Raw genomic sequence first — 24,275 nt, 5'->3', positions numbered from 1 at the left:
ATATTCGATGTAATGTGGTTATTGAAATGTGAAAGGAATCATCTACACTCTGGTTTTGTAGTATAGTGTAATTCATACACAATAGGGTAAATTTAAAATGCCTTTCGATTGCTATATAAAGCCTATTTAGTTTATATATTGTACAAGTCTTTAATCAATCTGCATAACGATGTTGCCACAAATTAGCTACTGGCCCGTGGTCATCGAGGTGATAAGTAAGAAGTTGTGAAAAATTAACTTAAAAATTTAAACATAAGCTCAAATTATATATATATATATATATATATATATATATATATATATATATATATATATTATATATATAATATATATATATATATATATATATATATATATATATATATATATATATATATATATATATATATATATATATATATATATATATATATATATATATATATATATATATATATATATATATATATTTTTTTTTTTTTTTTTTTTTTTTTTAATACTTAAGAAAAAAATATTGGTTAATTAATTATCTATATACATATTTCTTTACTCCCAACCAAACCAAAAGTTAATCTCTATTTCTCGAATTTGACTACCACCTGCATATTGCAAAATAAAAATTACGATTTTCCTTGGCCATCGAATGTGAATTTTAATTCTATTTTACAATTAAATCCGACAACTTTCAATGAGTCATTTTCCAAGGATATATATAATTTTACAAAACAAGATAACGGTATGAATGATAAAGGAATTTTCTATGACATTTGGACCCGAAAGTATTTGGCAGCTATAGAAAATACCTTCTGTGAGGTAAGATATATGACAAACTAAGAATTTAGTGAATTTAAACACTTACCACTGTGGGTATAGGGTTATCTCGGACCGAATGTGAACTTAGAATCTGAGATTCGGTTTATAAGCTGCTCTCTCTAATCAGAGAGAGAGAGAGAGAGAGAGAGAGAGCAATTTGAATCAGTATTTGTGGGTTACTTCAGGCTGTAGACCAACATCAGCTAACGAATTTCATGCTGATCGGGAGAAGAATAATCCTTAAGGATAAGTCTTCGTGTAAGAAATTTTCCGATATACCAATTTGCAATACCGGGCGACCTATAGCAATAAGTCTGTGTCCTAAGTTCCAAGCAGATATCTCAATTTACTCGAATGTACGAAAGAACGGAAAGGCAGAATGAATGAATGGACGTAACATACGGATGAACAGATGGACCTATATATGGACGAACGAACGGACATATTCACGGATGAACGGAGGAATACACAAACGGAAGAAGGGACGGACAGACGTTCGGACGAAAGATCGAACAGACGTATGATTAGGTGGACACACATAGGGATGAATGGACGAGCAGACATACAGATGAAGGGATGGGCAGACGAATGAAGGGAGTAACAGAGGTACGAATGAAAGGGTGGTCAGATGTACAAATGAAGGGACGTGTAGGTATTGAATTTCAGACTGAACGGCAGAGAAATATGTAATCGCGGTATAATTCGAAATACCCCATTTAAAATTCCGGTGACATAAACAAACAAGTAAGTAAAGTAGAAAGTCGGGCGGGGCCGACTATATCATACCCTAAACCACCATTACAGAGATAAACCGCAGTTACATATTTAAGAAAATTAAGGGGTCTATGGGTGCTTTGTGTCAATCTGACTATAGTTCATAGTCAATGTTGCCAGGAAAATGTTCGGTTTACCCAGGGCTGTGGAGTCGAGCCAATTTTGCTCGACTCCGACTCCGACTCCAGCATTTTTCATCAGCTCGACTCCGACTCCGACTCCGACTCCGGAGTCGACTCCGGGTAATATAACTAAATCTCATTTTAGTACCACTAATTTTGTAGTTCTATTGAGGGGATATATGGGGTATATATATGGATCGATATAAAGTATCGTATTTATTTATGTGTGCAAGAAAGGTCTTAATTTCGCATTTATACCAATTAAACTCTTTATTTCAAATTTAAGGCAATGTTTAATAAATAAAATAATGATATAAAATACCCATCATAATATGAGAAGATACCGACAGTATATGTATTTGTGGACGAAAATTATTATAAAGGGTTATATTCCCATAGCCATGAATTTTGAATCTGAATCGATTTAGACAAAATTGTATATACTTCTCGAAAATCTCTGTACCTAAAATTTAAATCTAACGTTATGGGACGTAACACAATTATAGCAAAAAATAAAAATGCAAAGAAAGTCTAAAGTCGGGCGGGCCGATTGTAACATACTCTGCACAACTTTGTATTTAGATCAACATTTTGATAAAATCTGAAATCAGACTTCTACAAAATCTCGTGCAATATTTGGGAAACATTCATAATTTTTTATATAGCAAAATTTGAGTCACTTTTACCAGTTTTCGACTTAGCAGTGAGTATCAGTAAGAAAACAATTTGAGAAAATTTGCTACATAAATAAAATTTTGACAAATTGTTTTATAGAAATAAAATTTTGAAAAAAAAAATATAAATACAAATTTTGGAAAAATTTTTGTGTAGTAAATAAAAGTTTGCAAAATTTTCTATAGAAACAAAATTTGAACTAAATTCTCTATATAAATAAATGTTTGAGAAAATTTTCTATATAAATAAATTTTTACCAAATTTTCTATAAAAAGACTGTAGTAAACAAATTTTGACAAAATTTTCTATAGAAATAAAATTTTGAAAAAAATATCAATAGAAATTTTTTGAAAAATTTTTGTGTAGTAAATAAAATTTTGCAAAATTTTCTAAAGAAATAAAATGCTGCAAAATTTTCTATAGAAAGAAAATTTAGACTACATTTTCTATAAAAATAAAATGTTGACTAAATTTTCTATCGACATAAAATGTTGTATAAATTTTGTATAAAAAAATCTATAGTAACAAAATTTTGGCACAATTTTCTATGGAAAAAAATTTGAAAAAAATTATTAATAGAAATTTTGGAAAATTTTTTGTGTAAATAAAATTTTGCACAATTTTCTATAGAAGCAAAATTTTGGCTAAATTTTCTATAGAAATAAATTTTTGACAAAATTTTCTACATAAAAATATTTTTATACCCACAACCATGGAATAGTGACAGGGGTATAATAAGTTTGTCATGTCGAAGATGAGCTAGATCGGTCCAGGTTTTGATATAGCTCCCATATCAACCGATCGCCCGATTTGGGGTCTTGGGCTTATAAAAACCGTAGTTTTTATCCAATTTGCCAGAAATTGGAAACCTAGAGGTATTCTAGGGCTATAAGGAGGAGTGCTGAAAATGGTGATTATCGGACCATGTTTTAATATAGCTCCCATATAGACAGAACTCCCGATTTTATTTCTTGAGCTTCTAGAATCCGTAGTTTTTATCCAATTTGTCTGAAGTTGGAAATCTAGAGGTATTATAGGACCATTACAAGGCGTGCCGAAGATGGTCACTATCGGACGAAGTTTTGATATAGCCCCCTTTTAGACCGATGTTACGAGTTTACTTCTTGGACTTCTACAATCCGTAGTTTTTATCCAATTTGCCTGAAATTTGAAATCTGGAGGTATTCTAGGACCCTTAAGAGGTGTGCCGAATATATTGTGTATCGGTCCAGTTTTTGATATAGTCCCCTTATAAACCGGCCCTCCGTTTTGGGGTCTATATTCTAGAACTACAATAGATATGCTGAATACTGTACGTATCCTTCCATGTTTTTGGCGTAGCCCCATTAGTCCGATTGACCAAAATAGACCCAAAAAATTATTGAAGTTGGTCCGATGGTCAGACCAAATGGAATTTTTCTGCAGAAATAACATTTGGACAAAAATTTCTATAGAAATAAAATTTTAACAAAATTTTCATAGAAATAAAATTTTAACAAATTTTTCGTAGAAATAAAATTTTAACAAAATTTTGTATAGAAATAAGCTTCTTAAAAAATTTTGGGATACAATATTATGCAAAAATTTTGTACAAATTTCTGCTAAATATGTAATAGAAATAAAATTTTGGCTAAATTTTTTACAGAAATTAAATTTTGGCAAAATTTTCAATAGAATTAAACTTTGGCTACATTTTCTATAGAAATTAAATTTTGGCTAAATTGAAATTTTGGCTAAAATGAAATCTATTGAAATAAAATTTGGACCAAATTTTCTATAGAAATAAAACATGGACAAAATTTTCGATAGAAATAGAATGAGGTCAACATTTTATAAAGAAATAAAATTTTGAAAAAATTTTCTTTCGAAGAAAAATTTTAGAAAAATTGTAACTTTTAAATTATTTTAATTTAAATTAGAAAACTGGTCCCCTGGTACGAATTTTGGAAAAATTTGGTCCAAAATAAAAATTCGTTGTTGCAACGCTGGTAAGGCCTCCATATAGACCGATTTCAGATATTGAGGGTACAGAAGGTGCATTTACCATAAATGTAAATTTGCCAGATATTACTTCTCGTAATCATAAAACAGTTGGTGTACTATAGATTTTAGATTTCAAATCAAGGTATTTTTTCTTAATTTTCTTGCACATTTACAGGATATATTTATGATTCCTTTAAAACTCAAACAAAAATAGTTCTTATAAATCCGGAATCTGATAGGTAAAATCTTTGCATTTATTTTCGGGATGCGAACTGTTTAAACTGATCTGTCATCAAACCCCCATGAAATTTTCTAAGGAAATTAGTATATTTGATTCATGGTGGTGGGTATTTATGATTTGGCCCGGTCGAACATACTGCTGTATATACTTGTTTTATTTTTTATTTTCTATAGAAATAAATGTTGACTTAATTTTCTATAGGAAAAAAATTTTCTATAGTAATAATATTTCGAATAATTTTTTTATAGAAATTAAATTTTGACAAAACATTCCATATAAATACAATAGTGACAAAATTTTCTATAAAAAACAGCTTTGACAATTTTTTCTGTCATATGTGTGTAGGTATATAGCCTTAAAATAAAATTAAAAACAATAAATTCGAATTATTGTTCGAATTATTTCAAATAAATTGATATGGGGATTAAAATGGATCGATCCAGCCCATTTGCTAGTCTAACATTCTAGGAAACATAAAATGATAGCCGTAATTGGAAGTTGATTTTTATTTCCAATCGTGGTGTACATTGATCGAATGCATAACGCATTGGAAACTAATTTGCGCAAAAACTTTTTTAGTTACAAAAATCTGAAGTGTTTTAAAAAATTTGGTTTAGCCGGAGTCGGAGTCGAGCAAAATTTTTACGACTCCGACTCCGACTCCGACTCCAGCCAAATCTTCAGACTCCGACTCCAAGACTCCGACTCCGACTCCGACTCCACAGCCCTGGTTTACCCTACAATGACAAAAAAAGTTCCCTACTTTCCCATACATTCCCAAACAATTTTCCCTACTATATTTTTCGTTAAATTTAAAAAATTTTACAAAACAAAAATGGTTCTAAGTACTTTATTATCTTAAAACATGAATATGCAACGTATATAACTTAGAATATACATTTGTATTACCACACAGTCGGTAGAATTCTACCCAAATTAGTAACCTTTTTTGTTAAATCTCTATAAAAATAAAATTTTGGAAAAAGTTCCTATAAACAAATTTTTGTGCGAAATTTTTCTATAGAAGTAAAATTTTGACAATAAATTCTATAGAAATAAAATTTTTAGAAAATTTTTTATAGAAATAATATTTTGAAAAAAAAAAATTTTATAGAAATACAATTTTGACAAAATGTTCTATAGAAATAAAATGTTGACAAAATTTTCTACAGGAATAAAGTTTACCACACATTATTAAAGATCAAGCCTTGCCGGCTTCTAATTTCCTCCTCTAGAGCCACCAAAATGTAAAAATTATTACAAATTATATTGAGTGAAAATGTCCTACATTGTGGCCCTACGTCCCTACAAGACGCTAAATATTAGAAAAGCCCTACATATAGGGAATTTCCCCTACTTCTAGCAACACTGGCTGTGTTGATATTGCACCTACGGCGTTAGTATGCCACTAATATTGAGCCCATTATTAAAAAAGAGAAAATCGTTAAGTTAGTGTGGGTAATAAATCAAAATTTGTAAAAATCGAGCAATATTCTTATGTAAAAGCTACAAGTACGTATAAATACGATCGGCTAGTACATCAAAATTTGAAATTTGAGTAACCTTGGTTGATAAATAAGAGTATTATGGCCAAATTTGGGAAAATAGAGCGATGCATATATATGGAAGCTATATCTAAATCTGAACCAAATTGCATAATATTTTGCGGGTTTGACTAATACCACAAAAGATTACCTTGTGCAAGATTTGAGTAAGATTAGTTAAGAAATGAGGCCTGTATGGTCAAACATAAGGTTATTAGGGGCGAATTTTTCAAAATCGGGTGATACATATATGGGAGCTATATCTAAATCTGAACTGATTTTGATGAAATTTTGCACATATAGTTAGTACTATAGAGGACTGGATCTAGCCAAATTTTAGTAAGATCGGTTAATAAATAAGGGTTCTATGGCCAAATTTGGGATAATCGGACTATACATATATATGGGAGCTATATCTAAATCTGAACCGATTTCGATGATTTTTTGCACATATAGTAAGTGCTATAGAAGACTACATTTAGCCAAATTTGGGTCAGATCGGTTCATAAATAAGGGTTTTATGGCCAAATTTAGAAAAATCGGGCGATACATATATATGAGAGCTATATCTAAATCTGAACCGATTTGGATGAAATTTTGCAGACTTGAAGGGCGATGAAAAAGATTACGTTTTGCCAAATTTGGCGACGATGCGTTTGCAAAAACGCGCAACGTGACCCCATTTGTCGAAATCGGGCGATACATATATATGGGAGCTATATCTAATTTGATCCGATTTCTTCCAAATTCAATAGCGTTCGTCCTTGTGCCCCAAAAAATCCCTTTACCAAATCGCTTCATCAAAATCGGTTAATAATTGCGACCGGAATCCTGTGAACAACAAATACATGGACAGACGGACGGACGGACACCAAGCGCTAGATCGACTCAGGAGGTGATTCTGAGTCGATCGGTAAATATTTTATGGGGTCTAAAATCAATATTTCTGGTAGGCACATTTTTTGGCCGATCAATCTTATTATACCCAAACCACTATATGGTTTAGGGTATAAAAAGTCTTTGTGCTAAGTTTCAAGCAGATATCTCAATTTCTTAGAAAGTGATTTCACAGATTTAAAAAAGACGGATAGTCACTTGGGAAAATCGGGCTATACATATATATGGGAGCTATATCTAAATCTGAACCGATTTCGATGATTTTTTGCACATATAGTAAGTGCTATAGAAGACTACATTTAGCCAAATTTGGGTCAGATCGGTTCATAAATAAGGGTTTTATGGCCAAATTTAGAAAAATCGGGCGGTACATATATATGGGAGCTATATCTAAATCTGAACCGATTTCGATGATTTTTTGCACATATAGAAAGTGCTATAGAAGACTACATTTAGCCAAATTTCGGTCAGATCGGGTGATAAAAAAGGGTTTTGTGGCCAAATTTGGGAAAAGCGGGCGATACATATATATGAGAGCTATATCTAAATCTGAACCGATTTGGATGAAATTTTGCAGACTTGAAGGGCGATGAAAAAGATTACGTTTTGCCAAATTTGGCGACGATGCGTTTGCAAAAACGCGCAACGTGACCCCATTTGTCGAAATCGGGCGATACATATATATGGGAGCTATATCTAAATTTGATCCGATTTCTTCCAAATTCAATAGCGTTCGTCCTTGTGCCCAAAAAAATCCCTTTACCAAATCCCTTCATCAAAATCGGTTAATAATTGCGACTGGAATCCTGTGAACAACAAATACATGGACAGACGGACGGACGGACGGACACCAAGCGCTAGATCGACTCAGGAGGTGATTCTGAGTCGATCGGTATATATTTTATGGGGTCTAAAATCAATATTTCTGGTAGGCACATTTTTTGGCCGATCAATCTTATTATACCCAAACCACTATATGGTTTAGGGTATAAAAAGTCTTTGTGCTAAGTTTCAAGCAGATATCTCAATTTCTTAGAAAGTGATTTCAGAGATTTAAAAAAGACGGATAGTCACTCGGAAGAACGGACAAACAGATGCATGAATGAAGAGTCGAACAGACGTATATATAAACGAATGGACCGATGCACGGATGAAGGGACGAACAGACATACGAATGAACGGATGGCAAACGTGCGAATGAACGGACGGATAGACGTACTGTGTAAAGTTCTCTTAAGCTATTTGTAATGTAATTTTTATTTTTCAGGGATTTGTTGTGTTTCACGAAGACATTCCAAAATTTCTGCAAGCCTTTCATCAAGCTGCCTTATATTCCCGATGGAGGTCGCAGCGTAACAGATACATATTTGCTCACACTAGAGACTGGTTAAGCAATTGCTTCTTTGAGGATCGCCTATTTAAAAGTATGTTTGAAATTGAAAAACCTAAAGTTAGAATATGATTTTCAAAAAGTCAATATATTGCAGATTCCCTCAATATCCTAGTTATAGAGATGGATTTGAAAAATACCAAGAAATTCATGATAAAAACCAATAAATTTATTGGTCCCTCGAACGACAAACCACAACAGTTATTTCTTTTGACCACATTCGATGCCGAAAAAAGGGTATTCAATCCCGAAATGGATTTATTTCCAGACGATAGATTAAATGATTTGCAAGGAAGGGAAATTATAACGGGAATTTTTGATTATAGACCCTTCATGGCATTGGATTTTCATCGCCAGCCTTTGTATTATGATCATGCCTATGATAACCCTCGACACTTGGCTCACATTGATGGAACTGATGTTCGTATACTTCATACATTTTGTGAACTTTACAATTGCACCGTAGAGGTGGATACTTGTAAGTTATCGCGTGTAACCATAACAAGAGGAAATTAAACACTCGATTTATTTACAGCTGAAAAAGGTGAATGGGGAAAATTGTATCCAAACTACACTTCAACTGGTTTATTGGGTATGACCATCAAGGAGCAAGTGGAAATAGTTAGTGGCGGCATGTATTATTGGTAAAAATTTTGGGAAAAATTGAAGGAATACTTTTAAGATGATATATTATCCTGACATAAGTTCGGCCGGGACGAATTTTATATACCAACCACAATGGAATACACACAAAAATCTTCAACGATCACTATTGCATTATTACATCTAATATAACATCCGATATTAACGATATTCATGTGCTTTGTTAGAGATTGATATGGACAAATTAAGTCATAAGACTCTCTCTCTCTCTCGGTGAAAACACTTCAGGACGCTCAAATAGTACAATTTGTTTATAAGTCTATATGGGGGCATATTTTATGTGAATCCTTAGAAGAGGTTTTGGGTCTTACTTAATAACAAAATCGTATATCGAATTTCAACTGAATCGGATGGCACATACGCCTTCAGGACGCTCAAGGTTGCGGATATGTAATGCAACAAAGTAAAGCGCTATATTCTATTAGTTTTGTTGTTCGAAAGCAAAAAAAAAAAATAAGTATATACGGCCAGGCCGAATCCTATGTACCCTACACCATGGATTGCGTAGAAACTTCTACGAAAGACTGTCATCCACAATGTAATTACTTGGATTGTGATAATACTTAACGATGGCAAGGTAACATCGTTTTCTAAATTGTGAGTTAGTCCATACGTGGTATATATTAGACAAAAGAGGTATATATAGGGAAGTCTACAAATAATTACGAATCGATATGGACTTTTGCACGGTAGTTAGAGAGCCAGAATTGAAATATGGGGGGTCATTTATATGGGTCCTATATGCAATTATGAACTTGATATGGACCAATTTTTGTGTAATTGGTGATCGATTTATCTGAGGGCTATATATAACTATAGACCGATATGGACCTAGTTAGGCATGGTTGTTAGCGGCCATATACTAACACAATGTATCAAATTTCAACTGAATCGGATGAAATTTGCTCCTCCAAGGGGCTCCAAAACCAAATCACGGAATCGGTTTATATGGGGGCTATATATAATTATGGATCGATATGGAACAATTCCTGCATGGTTGTTAGAAACCATATGCTAACATCACATACCAAATTTCAACCGAATCGGATGAATTTTGCTCTTCCAAGTGACTCCGAAGGTCAAATTTGGGGATCGGTTTATATGGGGGCTATATATAACTATGGACCGATTTGGACCAATTTTTGCATTGGTGTTTGAAGCCATATATTAACATCATGTACCAAATTTCAACCGAATCGGATGAATTTTACTCTTCCAAGGGGCTCCGGAGGTCAAATCTAGGGATCGGTTTATATGGGGGCTATATATAATTATGGACCGATATGGACCAATTTTTGCATAGTTATTATAGACCATATACTAACACCACGTACCAAATTTCAGGCTGATCAGATGACATTTGATTCTCTTAAAGGCTCCGCAAGCCAAATCGGTGGATCGGTTTATATGGGGGAGGTCAAATCTAGGAATCGGTTTATATGGGGGCTATATATAATTATTGACCGATGTGAACCACATTTTGCACAGATATTAGAGATCATATACTTACACCATGTACCAAATTTCAGTCGGATCGGATGAAATTTGCTTCTCTTAGAGGCTCCGCAAGCCAAATCTGGGATCGGTTTATATTGGGGCTATATATAATTATGGAGCGATGTGAACCAATTTTTGCATGATTGTTGGAGACCATATACTAACACCATGTACCAAATTTCAGCCGGATCGGATGATATTTGTTTCTCTTAGAGGGTCCGCAAGCCAAATCTGGGGGTCCGTTTATATGGGGGTTATACGTAAAAGTGGACCGATATGGCCCATTTGCTATACCATCTGACCTACGTTAATAACAACTAATTGTGCCAAGTTTCAAGTCAATAGCTTGTTTCGTTCTGAAGTTAGCGGACGGACATGCTTAGATCGACTCAGAATGTCACCACGACCCAGAATATATATACTTTATGGGGTCTTAGAGCAATATTTTGATGCGTTACAAACGGAATAACAAAGTTAATTTACCCCCATCCTATGGTGGAGGGTTTAAAAAATTGGAAATAACATCACATTTTAGAATCATGTTAGAATTGCTCGAATTGGCTATCTTTGGTCCGAATTATGGCCTTCAAACCGTTGGCGAAGCCATCACACATGGCTCGAAATCAGTTATGCTGTGTTTTGGTCCATTACCGGCGAAGCACCTTAGTATGTTAGCTACAGGATCGATTCCTCGGAATTTTTTACTGCCAATGTTACTCACCAAAATACCGACGTAAAAGTCCAACAGTGAGTGAAATCCGATGATTTTGATATCATTGTGTGGTAAAGGGTGGCTACAATTTCAAGGGCTGATGTTGATTTTGAATAAAACACAAACTATTTAGGAAATTATTGTAATTTTATTTTATTATGATATATTGGTATTACTCAATTATGTATGGAACAAAATATCGGCCAAATGGGCGCCGCGACCTCGGTGGCACACCTTCATCCGATGGTCCAAATTTTCGATGACGCTGAGGTATAATGGAGGTTCTATGCCGTTAATGTGCCGAATTATCTCATCCTTTAGCTCTTGAATTGTTGCTGGCTTATCGACGTACGCATTTTCTTTCAAATAACCCCCAAGAAAAAAGTCCAACGGTGTCAAATCACATGATCTTGGCGGCCAATTGACATCGCCATTACGTGTGATAACACGGCCATTGAACTTGTTGCGCAAAAGAGCCATTGTTTCGTTAGCTGGGTGGCAAGTGGCACCGTCCTGCTGAAACCACATATCGTCCACATCCATATCTTCCAATTCGGGCCAAAAAAAAAATCGTTATAATCTCACGATAGCGAACACCATTCACAGTAACTGCCTGACCGGCCTCATTTTGGAAAAAATACGGCCCAATGATGCCGCCAGCCCATAAACCGCACCAAAAAGTCACTCTTCGTGGGTGCATTGGTTTCTCGACAATCACTCTTGGATTCTCATTCGCCCAAATGCGGTAATTCTGTTTATTGACGAATCCACTGAGGTGAAAATGTGCCTCATCACTGAAGATGATTTTCTTCGAAAATGAACGCCCATTTTCATAATAAGTCTGGATAACTTTAACACGTTGTTGGATTGTGTATCTCTCCATGGTTCAAATTGAGTAAGTCTGAAATAGAGAAATGTCAAATAAAATTCGGGAAAAAAACTTGGCGTTTAGATGTGGTTCACATTCAGTATCGGCCCTTACAATTTAACCACTTACTTTAGAAATGAATCGAAGAACCTCCTTTTTATGCGCTTTACAGACTATCAGAAGAACCTCCATTTTATGCGCTTTACAGACTATCAGTTATTCCGGACGGATTGTCGGTGTTTGTAAAGAATCTTACAGTGTGTCGGATCGATACGACTTGTCGGCGATGACTAATTAATCGGTAAATGTGTTATCGATTCCATAAAAATGCAGCAGTATCGATTATGCCTTCGGACTTAACTTATAATGTGCACAATATATGGGATATGTTCGACACGAGCACTGTCGTCCGAAATAACTGATAGTCTCTAAAGCGCATTAAGCTTTTTTGTTTGGTAAACGCGTACTGAGTGCGATGGTTTTTATTGTTGTTGTAGTGCCTGGGAATTGATGTATAAAAACAAATAGGGAGAATAGACAAAACAAATTATAAGTATTAGACATTTAAGCTTCTACATCCAGTTCGGCGAAGCAAGTTGTCTCTACTGGATGACTCCACAGTGAAGTAGGTTAGGTGAGGTATAGTTCACAGTGGTGAACTTCTCTCTGTGGTATCACAGTGGATTGAATAGTCTAAGTGTGCCTGAAATATCGAGCTGCCACTATAACTAACCTAACCTGCTTCACCATGGACATGTACACTGTCATTTCTTCGCGGGACACGCGAAGAAATGATTCGTGTTGTGAGGCGGTTGCACACAATTCGGGCAAGAGGTAACTGTTTAAGTATCTCGAGATGCTAGATCTTAGCTGGTATACCAGCGACCTGGTAACTCTAGGCACCATTTCTCGTCATCCCTGACAGGTGTGGTCTTCCAGTCTAGAGTCGTCTGCAATGAATGTGGACTTCGAGTTCCAGGTTCACTTGTTAGTCCACGATGTGATAATGGTTGCCATCAATTTAGAGCTGAAAGTTTCAGATTCCTGCTGACAAAGAAGTCCTTATGTGCAGGGAGGTAATCATTGATCTTCACATCGATGGTTACTGTTGTTATTGTATCAGCGTGTTGTGTTACCATCCATTTCGTGTTGCGCTGTTGGTACATCAGCTTGTATACAGATCAAAGAAAGAAGAGGGGATGTGTCCAAAGTGATCTGGTAGTGAGACTAATAGGCTTGGCTGGACAATTTAAAAGGTGACGCGTGTCACGTGGCCCTTGATAATAAATCGAGAGCTACGCCGTTATCAATCGTTGAGAGGTAGGAATTGAAGCGGATGAACTTGCCTGATCTTAGTTGGGCCACAAATAACTTAATTCGCCATCGGAGGCCTCTTTCCTCTGGTGCTAAGAACGCTGATCGGACTCCGAGACCAAGATAACCTTATGGTTTCCCAACGCTTTAGCTACCATATCCTCATGAATCCTATTCAGACCTGCCTTCAGCTACAGTATCCTCATGAATCCTTTTCAGACCTGCCTAGCATGTTGTCTGATCTAGAGGCTTTATTATAGCGCCTGATCTCGTGGCCAAGATAATGAAGATCAACCCTTACATTCCTGGGTTAAAATTAGAATCGGGCAGCACTCACTGATAAGAGATAAGTTCAACACTTTTTTGGGAACTTCAATGGCTTTAGTCCAAGCTCATTTCATTTCAATATGTGTTGTATCCGTTCTCACGAGGATTACGATCAATTTGGCCTTCATTTTGCGGATCATTTCTGGTCGTTTTTTTATACCCTCCATCATAGGATGGGGGTATATTAACTTTGTCATTCCGTTTGTAACACATCGAAATATTGCTCTAAGACCCCATAAAGTATATATATTCTGGGTCGTGGTGAAATTCTGAGTCGATCTAAGCATGTCCGTCCGCCCGTCTGTTGAAATCACGCTAACTTCCGAACGAAACAAGGTATTGACTTGAAACTTGGCACAAGTAGTTGTTATCGATGTAGGTCGGATGGTATTGAAAATGGGCCATATCGGTCCACTTTTATGTATAGCCCCCATATAAAGGGACCCTCAGATTTGGCTTGTGGATCTCTAACAGAAGCATATTTCATCCGATCCGGCTGAAATTTGGTACATGATGTTGGTATATGGTCTCTAACAACCGTGCACAAATTGGTCCATATCGGTCCATAATTATATATAGCCCCCATATAAACCGATCCCCAGATTTGGCTTGTGGAGCCTCTAAGAGAAGCATATTTCATCCGATCCGGCTGAAATTTGGTACATGGTATTGGTATATGGTCTCTAACAACCATGCAAAAATTGGTCCAGATCGGTCCATAATTATGTATAGACCCCGTATAAATCGGTCTCCAGATTTGGCTTGCGAAGCCTCAAAGAGAAGCAAATTGCATCCGATCCGGCTGAAATTTGGTACATGGTGTTGGTATATGGTCTCTAACAACCGTGAAAAAATAGGTCCACATAGGTCCATAATTATCTATAGCGCCCATATAAACCGATCCCCAGATTTGGGTTCCGGAGCCTCAAAGAGAAGCAAATTTCATCCGATCCGCCTGAAATTTGGTACATGATATTGGTATATGGTCTCTAACAACCATGTAAAAATTGGTCCCCATCCGTTCATAATTATATATAGCCCCCATATAAACCGATCCCTAGATTTGGCTTGCGAAGTCTCCAAGAGAAGCACATTTCATCCAATCCGGTTGTAATTTGGAACATGGTGTTAGTATATGATCTTTAACAAGCGTGCCAGAATTGGTCCATATCGGTCCATAATTATATATAGCCCCCATATAAAACGTTCTCAAGATTTGACCTCCGGAGCCTCTTGGAGGAGCAAAATTCATCCGATCCCGTTCAAATTAGGAACGTGGTGTTAGTATGTGGTCGCTAACAACCATACCAAAATTGGTCCAATCACACAAAAATTGGTCCATATCGGTTCATAATCATGGTTTGCCACTAGAGCCAAAAATAGTCTACCAAAATTTTATTTCTATAGAAAATTTTGTCAAAATTTTATTTCTAGAGAAAATTTTGTTAAAATTTTATTCGGTTCATAATAATTTTTCATCATTGTCAAAATTTTATTTCTATAGAAAATTTTGTTCAAATTTTATTCGGTTCATAATCATGGTTGCCACTCGAGCGAAAAATAATCTACCAAGATTTTATATCTATAGAAAATTTTGTCAAAAGTTTATTTCTATAGAAAATTTTGTGAAAATTTTATTTCTATAAAAAATTTTGTTAAAATTTTTTTCTGTAGAAAATTTTGTCAAAATTTTATGTATACTTTGTCAAACTGAATTATGTACGTATTGGATCGATCTTTTTTGATTTAATATATACCACGTATGGACTTACATACAATTTAGAAGATGGTGTTAGGAGGTTTTAAGATACCTTGCCATCGGCAAGCGTTACCGCAACTTAAGTAATTCGATTGTGGGTGGCAGTGTTTAGAAGAAGTTTCTACGCAATCCATGATGGAGGGTACATAAGCTTCGGCCTGACCGAACTTACGGCCGTATATACTTGTTTTTTTTTTTTTTTTTATCGCGCGATGTAACACTAACAGTATCATTGTAAAGAGCAATGGTAAGCTAAACAAAAGAGTTTTTCAACATTTCAATGCTAGAGGGCTCTAACCAAATATAATGCAAAATAACTATCACGCTTGAATTTTATAGCGAATAGCTTACTTTATCTAAGAAATAGATCAAAATGCGTATGTAAGCTTGTAAATAATAATATGAACTGTAGTTGACAATAATCTCACAACTCTCAGATGAGCAGTTTAGAAATGATAACAACCTCAAGTTGCTTTCAATACATAACACCCACCCTGTATACATATATTTCTCACACATATTATTTTATTTTTGATTTTAAGGGATCTAGCCTATCAATCACTGGATCAGACAGCATATTTGGGAACATCGAGAGTAACTTGTATGGTACCTGCACCCGGGCACTTAACCAGTTGGACCTTGATTATACAACCATTCCAAGCTACTCTTTGGTTGATTATGTTTTTCTATTTGATATTCGAAATGTTTATTTTATTTTTCATACGGCAATTTGAGATAAGTGTAGAGAAGAGTACGAGTGCAAGTACCACATCGAAATCCTGGAAGTCTAGTTTAAAATTTGCTTTCGCAACCAGCATCAATTTGCTTGTTTCACAACCATCTGGCTATATGGTGAAAACGGGTACATTGCGAATCCTACTAGGGGCTTGTTATATGATCGATATTGTCATAAGCAACATCTATGGTGGTGGTTTGGCAGCCATACTGACACTACCAGCGTAAGTTTTAATGGTCATACAAATTCAAAGTATATTTGAATTTATTTGTTTTAATTGTAGTTTTGAGGAAGCTGCAGATTCAACGGAACGTTTATATAGCCACAATTTGAGTTGGGCAGGCACGTCATATGTTTGGATAGATTCCATTGACAATCCAGATCATTCAGAGGTTTGTTATATTAACATGGTATACTCTGTATTAAGGACAATAGATAATTATATTAAATCGTTAAAGTTATCTGGTAATTATTAAAACCATAAAAAGGTGCATATTAACTTTGTAATTTTGTCTGCAAAGCACCTAAAAATTTGACTGGTGCCCCATTATAGTTTGGCCCATGGAAAAGTTCTGAGTCGATTTAGAAATACCCTCGCTTCGTTCATGAGTCTGTCTGCTGAAATCGTGCTAACAAGTCTGCAACTCGGCACAAAGTGTTATTCTTAATCGTACCATATATAGGTATAGCCTCCATACAAAACATACAGATTTAACCCCTTTAGCGGCAAGAACTATCTGTCCCCCGCCTGCTGAGGGAAGTATCTTTTCTCCGGTGCTATGGGCGGTGTTCGCGCTCAGGATTAACCTTGTAGCTTCTCACCGCTTCAGTTACAGTATCGCCATGACTCCTGATAAGTCATGTCTGGTATGCTGCCTGATAAAAAGTTCTCCTTTGTAACGCTGGATTTCCCTCTAGAAGGTGAGTTTGAACTTTTACACGGGAGCCACCGTGGTGCAATGTCTGCTGAATTCAAATATCTGTCGGAAACTCGGCGCAAAGAGTTCTTCTTGTCATCGGTCACCAGGTACTGCAACGGGGGGAAGATCGTACGTAATGCCGTGGGAGTCTCTTTCCTCCGGTTATATGGGCGGTGGTCGAGCTCCGAGAACAGGATTAACCGTATAGCTTTTCACCGTTTCAGCTACAGCATCCTCATGAATCCTCTTCAGAACTGTCTGGTATGCTGGCTGATATAGAGGCGCTCTTTTGTAACGCTGGATTTGGCGGTCTAAGAGGTGAGGATCAACCCTTACATGGGATCCACTTTGATGCAATGATTAGCATGCCCGCCTTGCATACAAAGGGTTATGGATTCAATACCAGTTTCGAACATACAGAGGTTGAACAGTACCAGAACCTCCTGTTTCATGTTACGGGGTTTCGACTTTTTATCCCTAAATTTCAAACACGAGGGACGCCTGCACAAATACAATCTCAACGCCGCCTGTAGGTGGTGGAATGGAGGATAGGTAGAGGTTGAGATAAATGTCGGAGAAATCACCCCACCTTGGGGTTTTCCCTGCTCTAGATTTTTATCCCTCAATTCCACATACGACTGGCGCCCGCAAAGCTAATTAAGAACCCAACGTTTGGTTACTGCCAATAGGGACGTGTTCTCGATATACCTGAATAGTATGACATGGTTTACCGTACAGAATGTCTTCGATAGGTCAGGAGCAACGAGTACAGTCCTGTGACACGGCTTGGGCTGCCTGAGTCCTCGATTTATATATGCTGAAATGGCATGCAAAGTTGTGGTTGTGCTATGCATTTTATGGAATCCAATTTTGATGGCTGACAGGTGGAAAATTCTCCACAAGTCTGGGGACGAGTAGTGCCTCAAATGTCTTGGCTATTGGCAAGAGAAGAGATATCGGTCTGTTCGAACTACCCTTACTCAAGTTTTTGCCTGGCTTCAGTAGTGTAATCACCCTATCCATTTTTCGTACATCGGGTATAATGAGTGATTCCAAGGACATATTGGGAAGTCTGATTAAGTACTCAACATCCAACATTCCCAGATGTTTCAACATTAACATAGAAATTCCTTCAGGGGTCATCCCCTTGGATGCTTTTGCGCTATTGATGACATTGGTAACTTCGGCATTAGTAAATTGCGGTATATCGCTGGCCCGTATAACATGTTAGTTACAATCTCAACTGAGAATAGAGTGGAATAGAGGATGAACAGTGACGGAGATATCACCCCACCTTTGGGAACTCCCTCTTTCAGTATAGTGGTCTCGATTTTTATCCCTACATTCCACATACGACTGGCATCCACACAGCTAATTAAGAACCCAGTCTGTTTTCAATGTCCTTGAATAGTCTGACATGTTATCGAATTCCTTCGCTAAGCCAATCGTCACGAGGACTGTCCTGTGACACGGCTTGAGTCCCCTATTTATGTATGCTGAAATGACATGCAAAGTTATGGATGTACTATGCAATTTATGGAGTCCATTTTGATGGTTGGCAGCTGAAAAACTCTCCACAAGGTTGGGAAGGAGTAATGACTCCAGTGTCCTGGCTATGAGTGAGAGAAGGGAGATCGGTCTGTACGAACCACTCTTACTCGAGTCATTGCCGGGCTTCAGTAGTGGAATCAACCTACGAATTTTCCAGACATCGGGTATAATGAGTAATTCTAAGGACAATGTGAGGAGTCTGGTCACGTACTTAACTCCCAGTGCTTCCAGATGTTGCAGCATTAGCAACGCTTGAGATGGTGTTGAGGACAGTGGTAACTTCGGCTGGGGAAAATTCTGGTATGTCGTCTGGGCTACGGATGCTACGATTCGCTCTATTTTTATACCCTCCACCATAGGATGGGGGGTATATCAACTTTGTCATTCCGTTTGTAACACATCGAAATATTGCTCTAAGACCCCATAAAGTATATATATTCTGGGTCGTGGTGAAATTCTGAGTCGATCTGAGCATGTCCGTCCGTCTGTTGAAATCTCGCTAACTTCTGAACGAAACAAGCTATCGACTTGAAACTTGGCACAAGTAGTTGTTATTGATGTAGGTCGGACGGTATTGTAAATGGGCCATATCGGTCCAATTTTACGTATAGCCCCCATATAAACGGACCCCCAAATTTGGCTTGCGAGGCCTCTAAGAGAAGCAAATTTCATCCGATCCGGCTGAAATTTGGTACATGCTGTTAGTATATGGTCTCTAACAACCATGCAAAAATTGGTCCACATCGGTCCATAATTATATATAGCCCCCATATAAACCGATCCCCCGATTTGGATTGCGTGGCCTCTAAGAGAAGCAAATTTCATCCGATCCCGCTGAAATTTGGTACATAGTGTTAGAATATGGTCTCCAACAACCATGCAAAAATTGGTCCATATCGGTCCATAATTGTATATAGCCCCCATATAAACCGATCCCCCGATTTGGCTTTCGAGGCCTCTAAGAGAAGCAAATTTCATCCGATCCGGCTGAAATTTGGTACATGATGTTAGTATATGGTCTCTAACAACCATGCAAAAATTGGTCCACATCGGTCCATAATTATATATAGCCCCCATAAAAACCGATCCCCCGATTTGGCTTGCGGAGCCTCTAAGAAACGAAAATATCATCCGATACGGCTGAAATTTGGTACATGGTGTTGGTATATGTTCTCTAATGACCATGCAAAAATTGGTCCATATCGGTACATAATTATATATAGCTCCCATATAAATCGATTCCCAGATTTGTCCTACGGAGCCTCTTCGAGGAGCAAAATTCATCCGATCCGGTTGAAATTTGCAACATGGTGTTAGAATGTGGTCCCTAACAAACACGCCAGAATTGGTCCATATCGGTCCATAATGATATATAGCCCCCATATAAACCGTTCCCCAGATTTGATCTCCGGAGCCTCTTGGAGGAGCAAAATTCATCCGATCCGGTTGAAATTTGCAACGTGGTCTTAGTATAAGGCCGCTAATATCCATGTCAAAATTGGTCCATATCGGTCTATAGTTATATATAGCCGATCCCCAATCACACAAAAATTGGTCCATATCGGTTCATATTCGTGGTTGCCACTCGAGCCAAAAATAATCTACCAAAATTTTATTTTTATGGAAAACATTGTCAAAATGTTATTTCTATAGAAAATTTTGTCAAAACTTTATTTCTATAGAAAATTTTGTCAAAATTTTATTTATATAGAAAATCTTGTAAAAATTTTATTTCTATAGAAAATTTTGTCAACATTTTATTTCTATAGAAAATTTTGTCAAAATTTTATTTCTATTGGCAATTTTTTCCAAATTTTATTTCTATAGAAAAATTTTTTTCAAATTTTACTTCTATAGAAAATGTAGTCAAAATTTTATTTTGTCAAAATTTTATTTCTATAGAAACTTTAAACTTAATTATATACGTATTTAATCGGTCTTTTTTAGTTTAATATATACTACGTATGGACTACCTTGTAATTTAGAAGACGGTGTTAGCCATCGGCAAGTGTTACCGCAACCCAAGTAATTCGATTGTGGATGACAGTGTTCAGTAGAAGTTTTTACGCAATCCATGGTGGAGGGTACATAAGCTTCGGCCTGGCCGAACTTACGGCCGTATATACTTGTTCGTTCTATCACTCTCGACATGCTCAATAAACTACAATTTCTCTTCGATGCTTATTCGCTTGGCTCGGATGTAAAGAGAGCTTCATTACTAATATTATTTCTTTAAAGTCTTGGCGCTAGTTTGCATATATTGGACCGCAGGGGAATCTTCCCTACTTTTGGGGATTCTCCCACAATCTCTCATTGGTCTTATTCGCGAATGGTAGGAGAACATCAGCCAAGAACACATCTTACCCGAGAAAAAATTGAGAGATCTAATTTGATACAATTAGATATGAGTAGATCCGAAAAATGGTAAGATCTAATCATATCTAATTACTATGGAATTAGATCTGATCAGATCTCAAAATTGGCCTAGATCTAATGTCTTAGATGTAATTATATCTGTCCCTATATATTATTGGATCTGATGTTAGATCTGGTCATATATGAAATGATATACATTTATATCTAATTCTATCTCATCATATGTTGGTATATCTGCTTATATCTAAAGGGGCCAATTTTGAGATCTAATCATATCTGATTAGATCCCTCAATTTTTACACGGGTACTACAATTTTCTTAGGAGTTTATTCGCATGGGATCAGCAGGGTTAGCACTACGGCGTTCATCACGCTCATCTTTGAGTCCCACCGCTTCTGCTGAGAAGGTGAGCCTCACCTAAGCAATTCGATTTATTTGAATAAATTAATTTCGTCATTGAATCTCACCCCGAATTGGGGATAGTTCAGTGTACGATGACTAAGATCTCATCATCCCTTGTTGCGGAGTTCGAGAGAGCTCTTACCTGCGCCAATGCCTAGGTTACATTGCTTCAGGTGGTCTAGCCATGTGTTACGCTTAAGGTCTTCGACTATCTTACTAATTTCCACATTCATTACCCTGATTCTATGATCAGCAGGGTTAGCATGACGGCGTTCATCACGCTTGTTTGTGAGACCCGCAGCTTCTCCAGGGAAGTTGGGCAATTCGGATTCCCATTTCTTGTTGCATTTTGATGCAGGCCAAAGTTATTATACCCTGACTACTCGAATTGTGTGGTTAATTAATTTCGTGATTGAATCAAACCCCGTATAGGGGATAGTTCAGGGTAGGATAAATTCCAGCCTACTCTACTTTCGTCGTTTCTTAATTCTTGTCAATTATCTTTTTTTTCATTTTCTATTTCTTAGCCTATCATTGATCAGCTGGTATCGAATTTTCACATTATTACCATGGACGAGATGCACTCAAAAGCCAAAAGTGCAAATATGGGATTTGCCGTAGAGATGCTGACCTTTGGACACTTTGGAAATGTGAATTATTTCTCTACGGAATCTTTGACACGCCTAAAGCTAATGGTCGATGACATATACTTTCAATTTACGGTCGCTAATGTTCCACGCCTATGGGCAATGTTACCAAAGTACAATGATCTTATACTACAGTGGCATGCCTCAGGATTAAATAAATTCTGGGAATGGAAAATCACAGCCGCTTATATGGATATACGGCAACAAGATCAAATGGCAGCATCCAGACATATGAAATCAGATGGTGGGGCAGTAAAACTGAGTTTCGAAAATTTTGCCGGATTAATGATTCTATGGATAATTGGCATAGTATTGAGTATTTTGATATTTGCAGGAGAATGTATGGTCTTTGCTATGCAACAGAAATATCAAGGTATAGTTGAAAAAATGTCCAAGAAGAGGAATAATTTAAAGTAAAATTTATTAATGTACTACATAAAAGGGACACGAATTATAGAGGATTTTCGTCAAAAGCACCTTAAATCAATTTTACGTTTCTCAATAAATAAATCCTCTTTATTTTGGATCCTTATTAGATTTCATTTAATTAGGAGCCATTTTACATCCGCATAATTAAAGCCTTTATTATATATTTCTTGGTCATTTGTGGCTTCGCAGGTGGAACAAAACGGCAAAATTAATCAAAAACTTTTTTTTTTTTTTTGAAAAAAGAAAAACATTTTTTTGTGAAATGTGAAAAAGCTTGAAACATTTTTTCCACCAACAAACTGTAGCATATAAAAAAGCTGGAAGACCCAATAGTGTTGGCGTATCCTGTTTACAAAATGTGTGCGCATATAGCTCACTGGTAGCTCCCACCTTCCCTAGTTCCCATTGAAGCATCAATCTCGTTACGTAAACTGCAACTATGACAACCATAATAAATTCAGCAATATAACGTTAGTGCTTTGTAACAAAAGCTACATGATATGGAAGGAAAAGCATTTTACAAAATGTTCAAATTTTAATACTAAAGAATGAGAGTAAACTAATTTTGACATTCCGTTTATAATACATCGAAATGTGGGTCCCGGAGCCCATAAAAAGCATATACTCTGGATCGTGTTGAAATTCTGAGTCGATCCAGCGATGTCCAAACGTCCGTTCGTCTGTTGAAATCACTCTAACTTCCGAACGAAACAAGCAATCGACTTGAAACTTGACGAATGCATTTGCTATAGATGTAGGTTATGTGAGATTAAGTTAAAATGACAGATCGATTTATTTTCAGGTTCAGTTAGACTATTCAGGCCATTGTGATATCACATTAAGTAAAAATACCTGTTACATATAGGCACTTCTACACCCAGAAAAAAGGGGATCTAATGCCAACTGAACTTTATTTTAGTTCATGAAGATTAGTTGATTTTAGTTAAATTTTGCACAATATGAGTAAATGTTCCTTTTTTTAATAATTAATACCCCCCATCCTATGGTGGAGGGTATATTAACTTTGTCATTCCGTTTGTAACACATTGAAATATTGCTCTAAGACCCCATAAAGTATATATATATTCTGGGTCGTGGTGAAATGCTGAGTCGATCTAAGCATGTCCGTCCGTCTGTTGAAATCACGCTACCTTCCGAACGAAACAAGCTATCAACTTGAAACTTGGCACAAGAAGTTGTTATTGATGTAGGTCGGATGGTATTGCAAATGGGCCATATCGGTCCACTTTTACGTATAGCCCCCATATAAAGGGACCCACAGATTTGGTTTGTGGAGCCTCTAACAGAAGCATATTTCACCCGTTCCGGCTGAAATTTGGTACATGCTGTTAGTATATGGTCTCTAACAACCAAAAATTGGTCCACATCGGTTAATAATTATATATAGCCCCCATATAAACCGATCCCCAGATTTGGCTTGCGGAGCCTCAAAGAGAAGCAAATTGCATCCGATCCGGCTGAAATTTGGTACATGATGTTGGAATATGGTCTCTAATAACCATGCAAAAATTGTTCCACATCAGTCCATAATTATATATAGCCCCCATATAAACCGATCCCCAGATTTGGCTTGCGAAGCCTCAAAGGGAAGCAAATTTCATCCGATCTTGCTGAAATTTTGAACATGGTGTTGGC

General features: G+C 36.5%; 1 protein-coding gene across 1 annotated transcript; it reads left to right on the top strand.

Moving 5' to 3' along the window:
* The first annotated feature begins 607 nt into the window (after positions 1–607).
* On the top strand, positions 608–22,658 carry Ir76a (Ionotropic receptor 76a). Its single transcript, XM_075304987.1, has 7 exons — positions 608–792; positions 8,296–8,452; positions 8,516–8,896; positions 8,954–9,062; positions 16,101–16,517; positions 16,578–16,686; positions 22,071–22,658. Exons 1-7 carry the CDS (start codon positions 718–720, stop codon positions 22,605–22,607), a joined length of 1,785 nt encoding a protein of 594 aa, XP_075161102.1. The 5' UTR covers positions 608–717; the 3' UTR covers positions 22,608–22,658.
* The last annotated feature ends 1,617 nt before the right edge of the window (positions 22,659–24,275 follow it).

The sequence above is a fragment of the Haematobia irritans genome, chromosome 4 (assembly GCF_050003625.1).
Source record: "Haematobia irritans isolate KBUSLIRL chromosome 4, ASM5000362v1, whole genome shotgun sequence".
NCBI classification, from domain to species: Eukaryota; Metazoa; Arthropoda; class Insecta; order Diptera; family Muscidae; genus Haematobia; species Haematobia irritans.
Note: the sequence above shows the minus strand (reverse complement) of the source record. Positions and strands in the feature narration are given on the sequence as shown.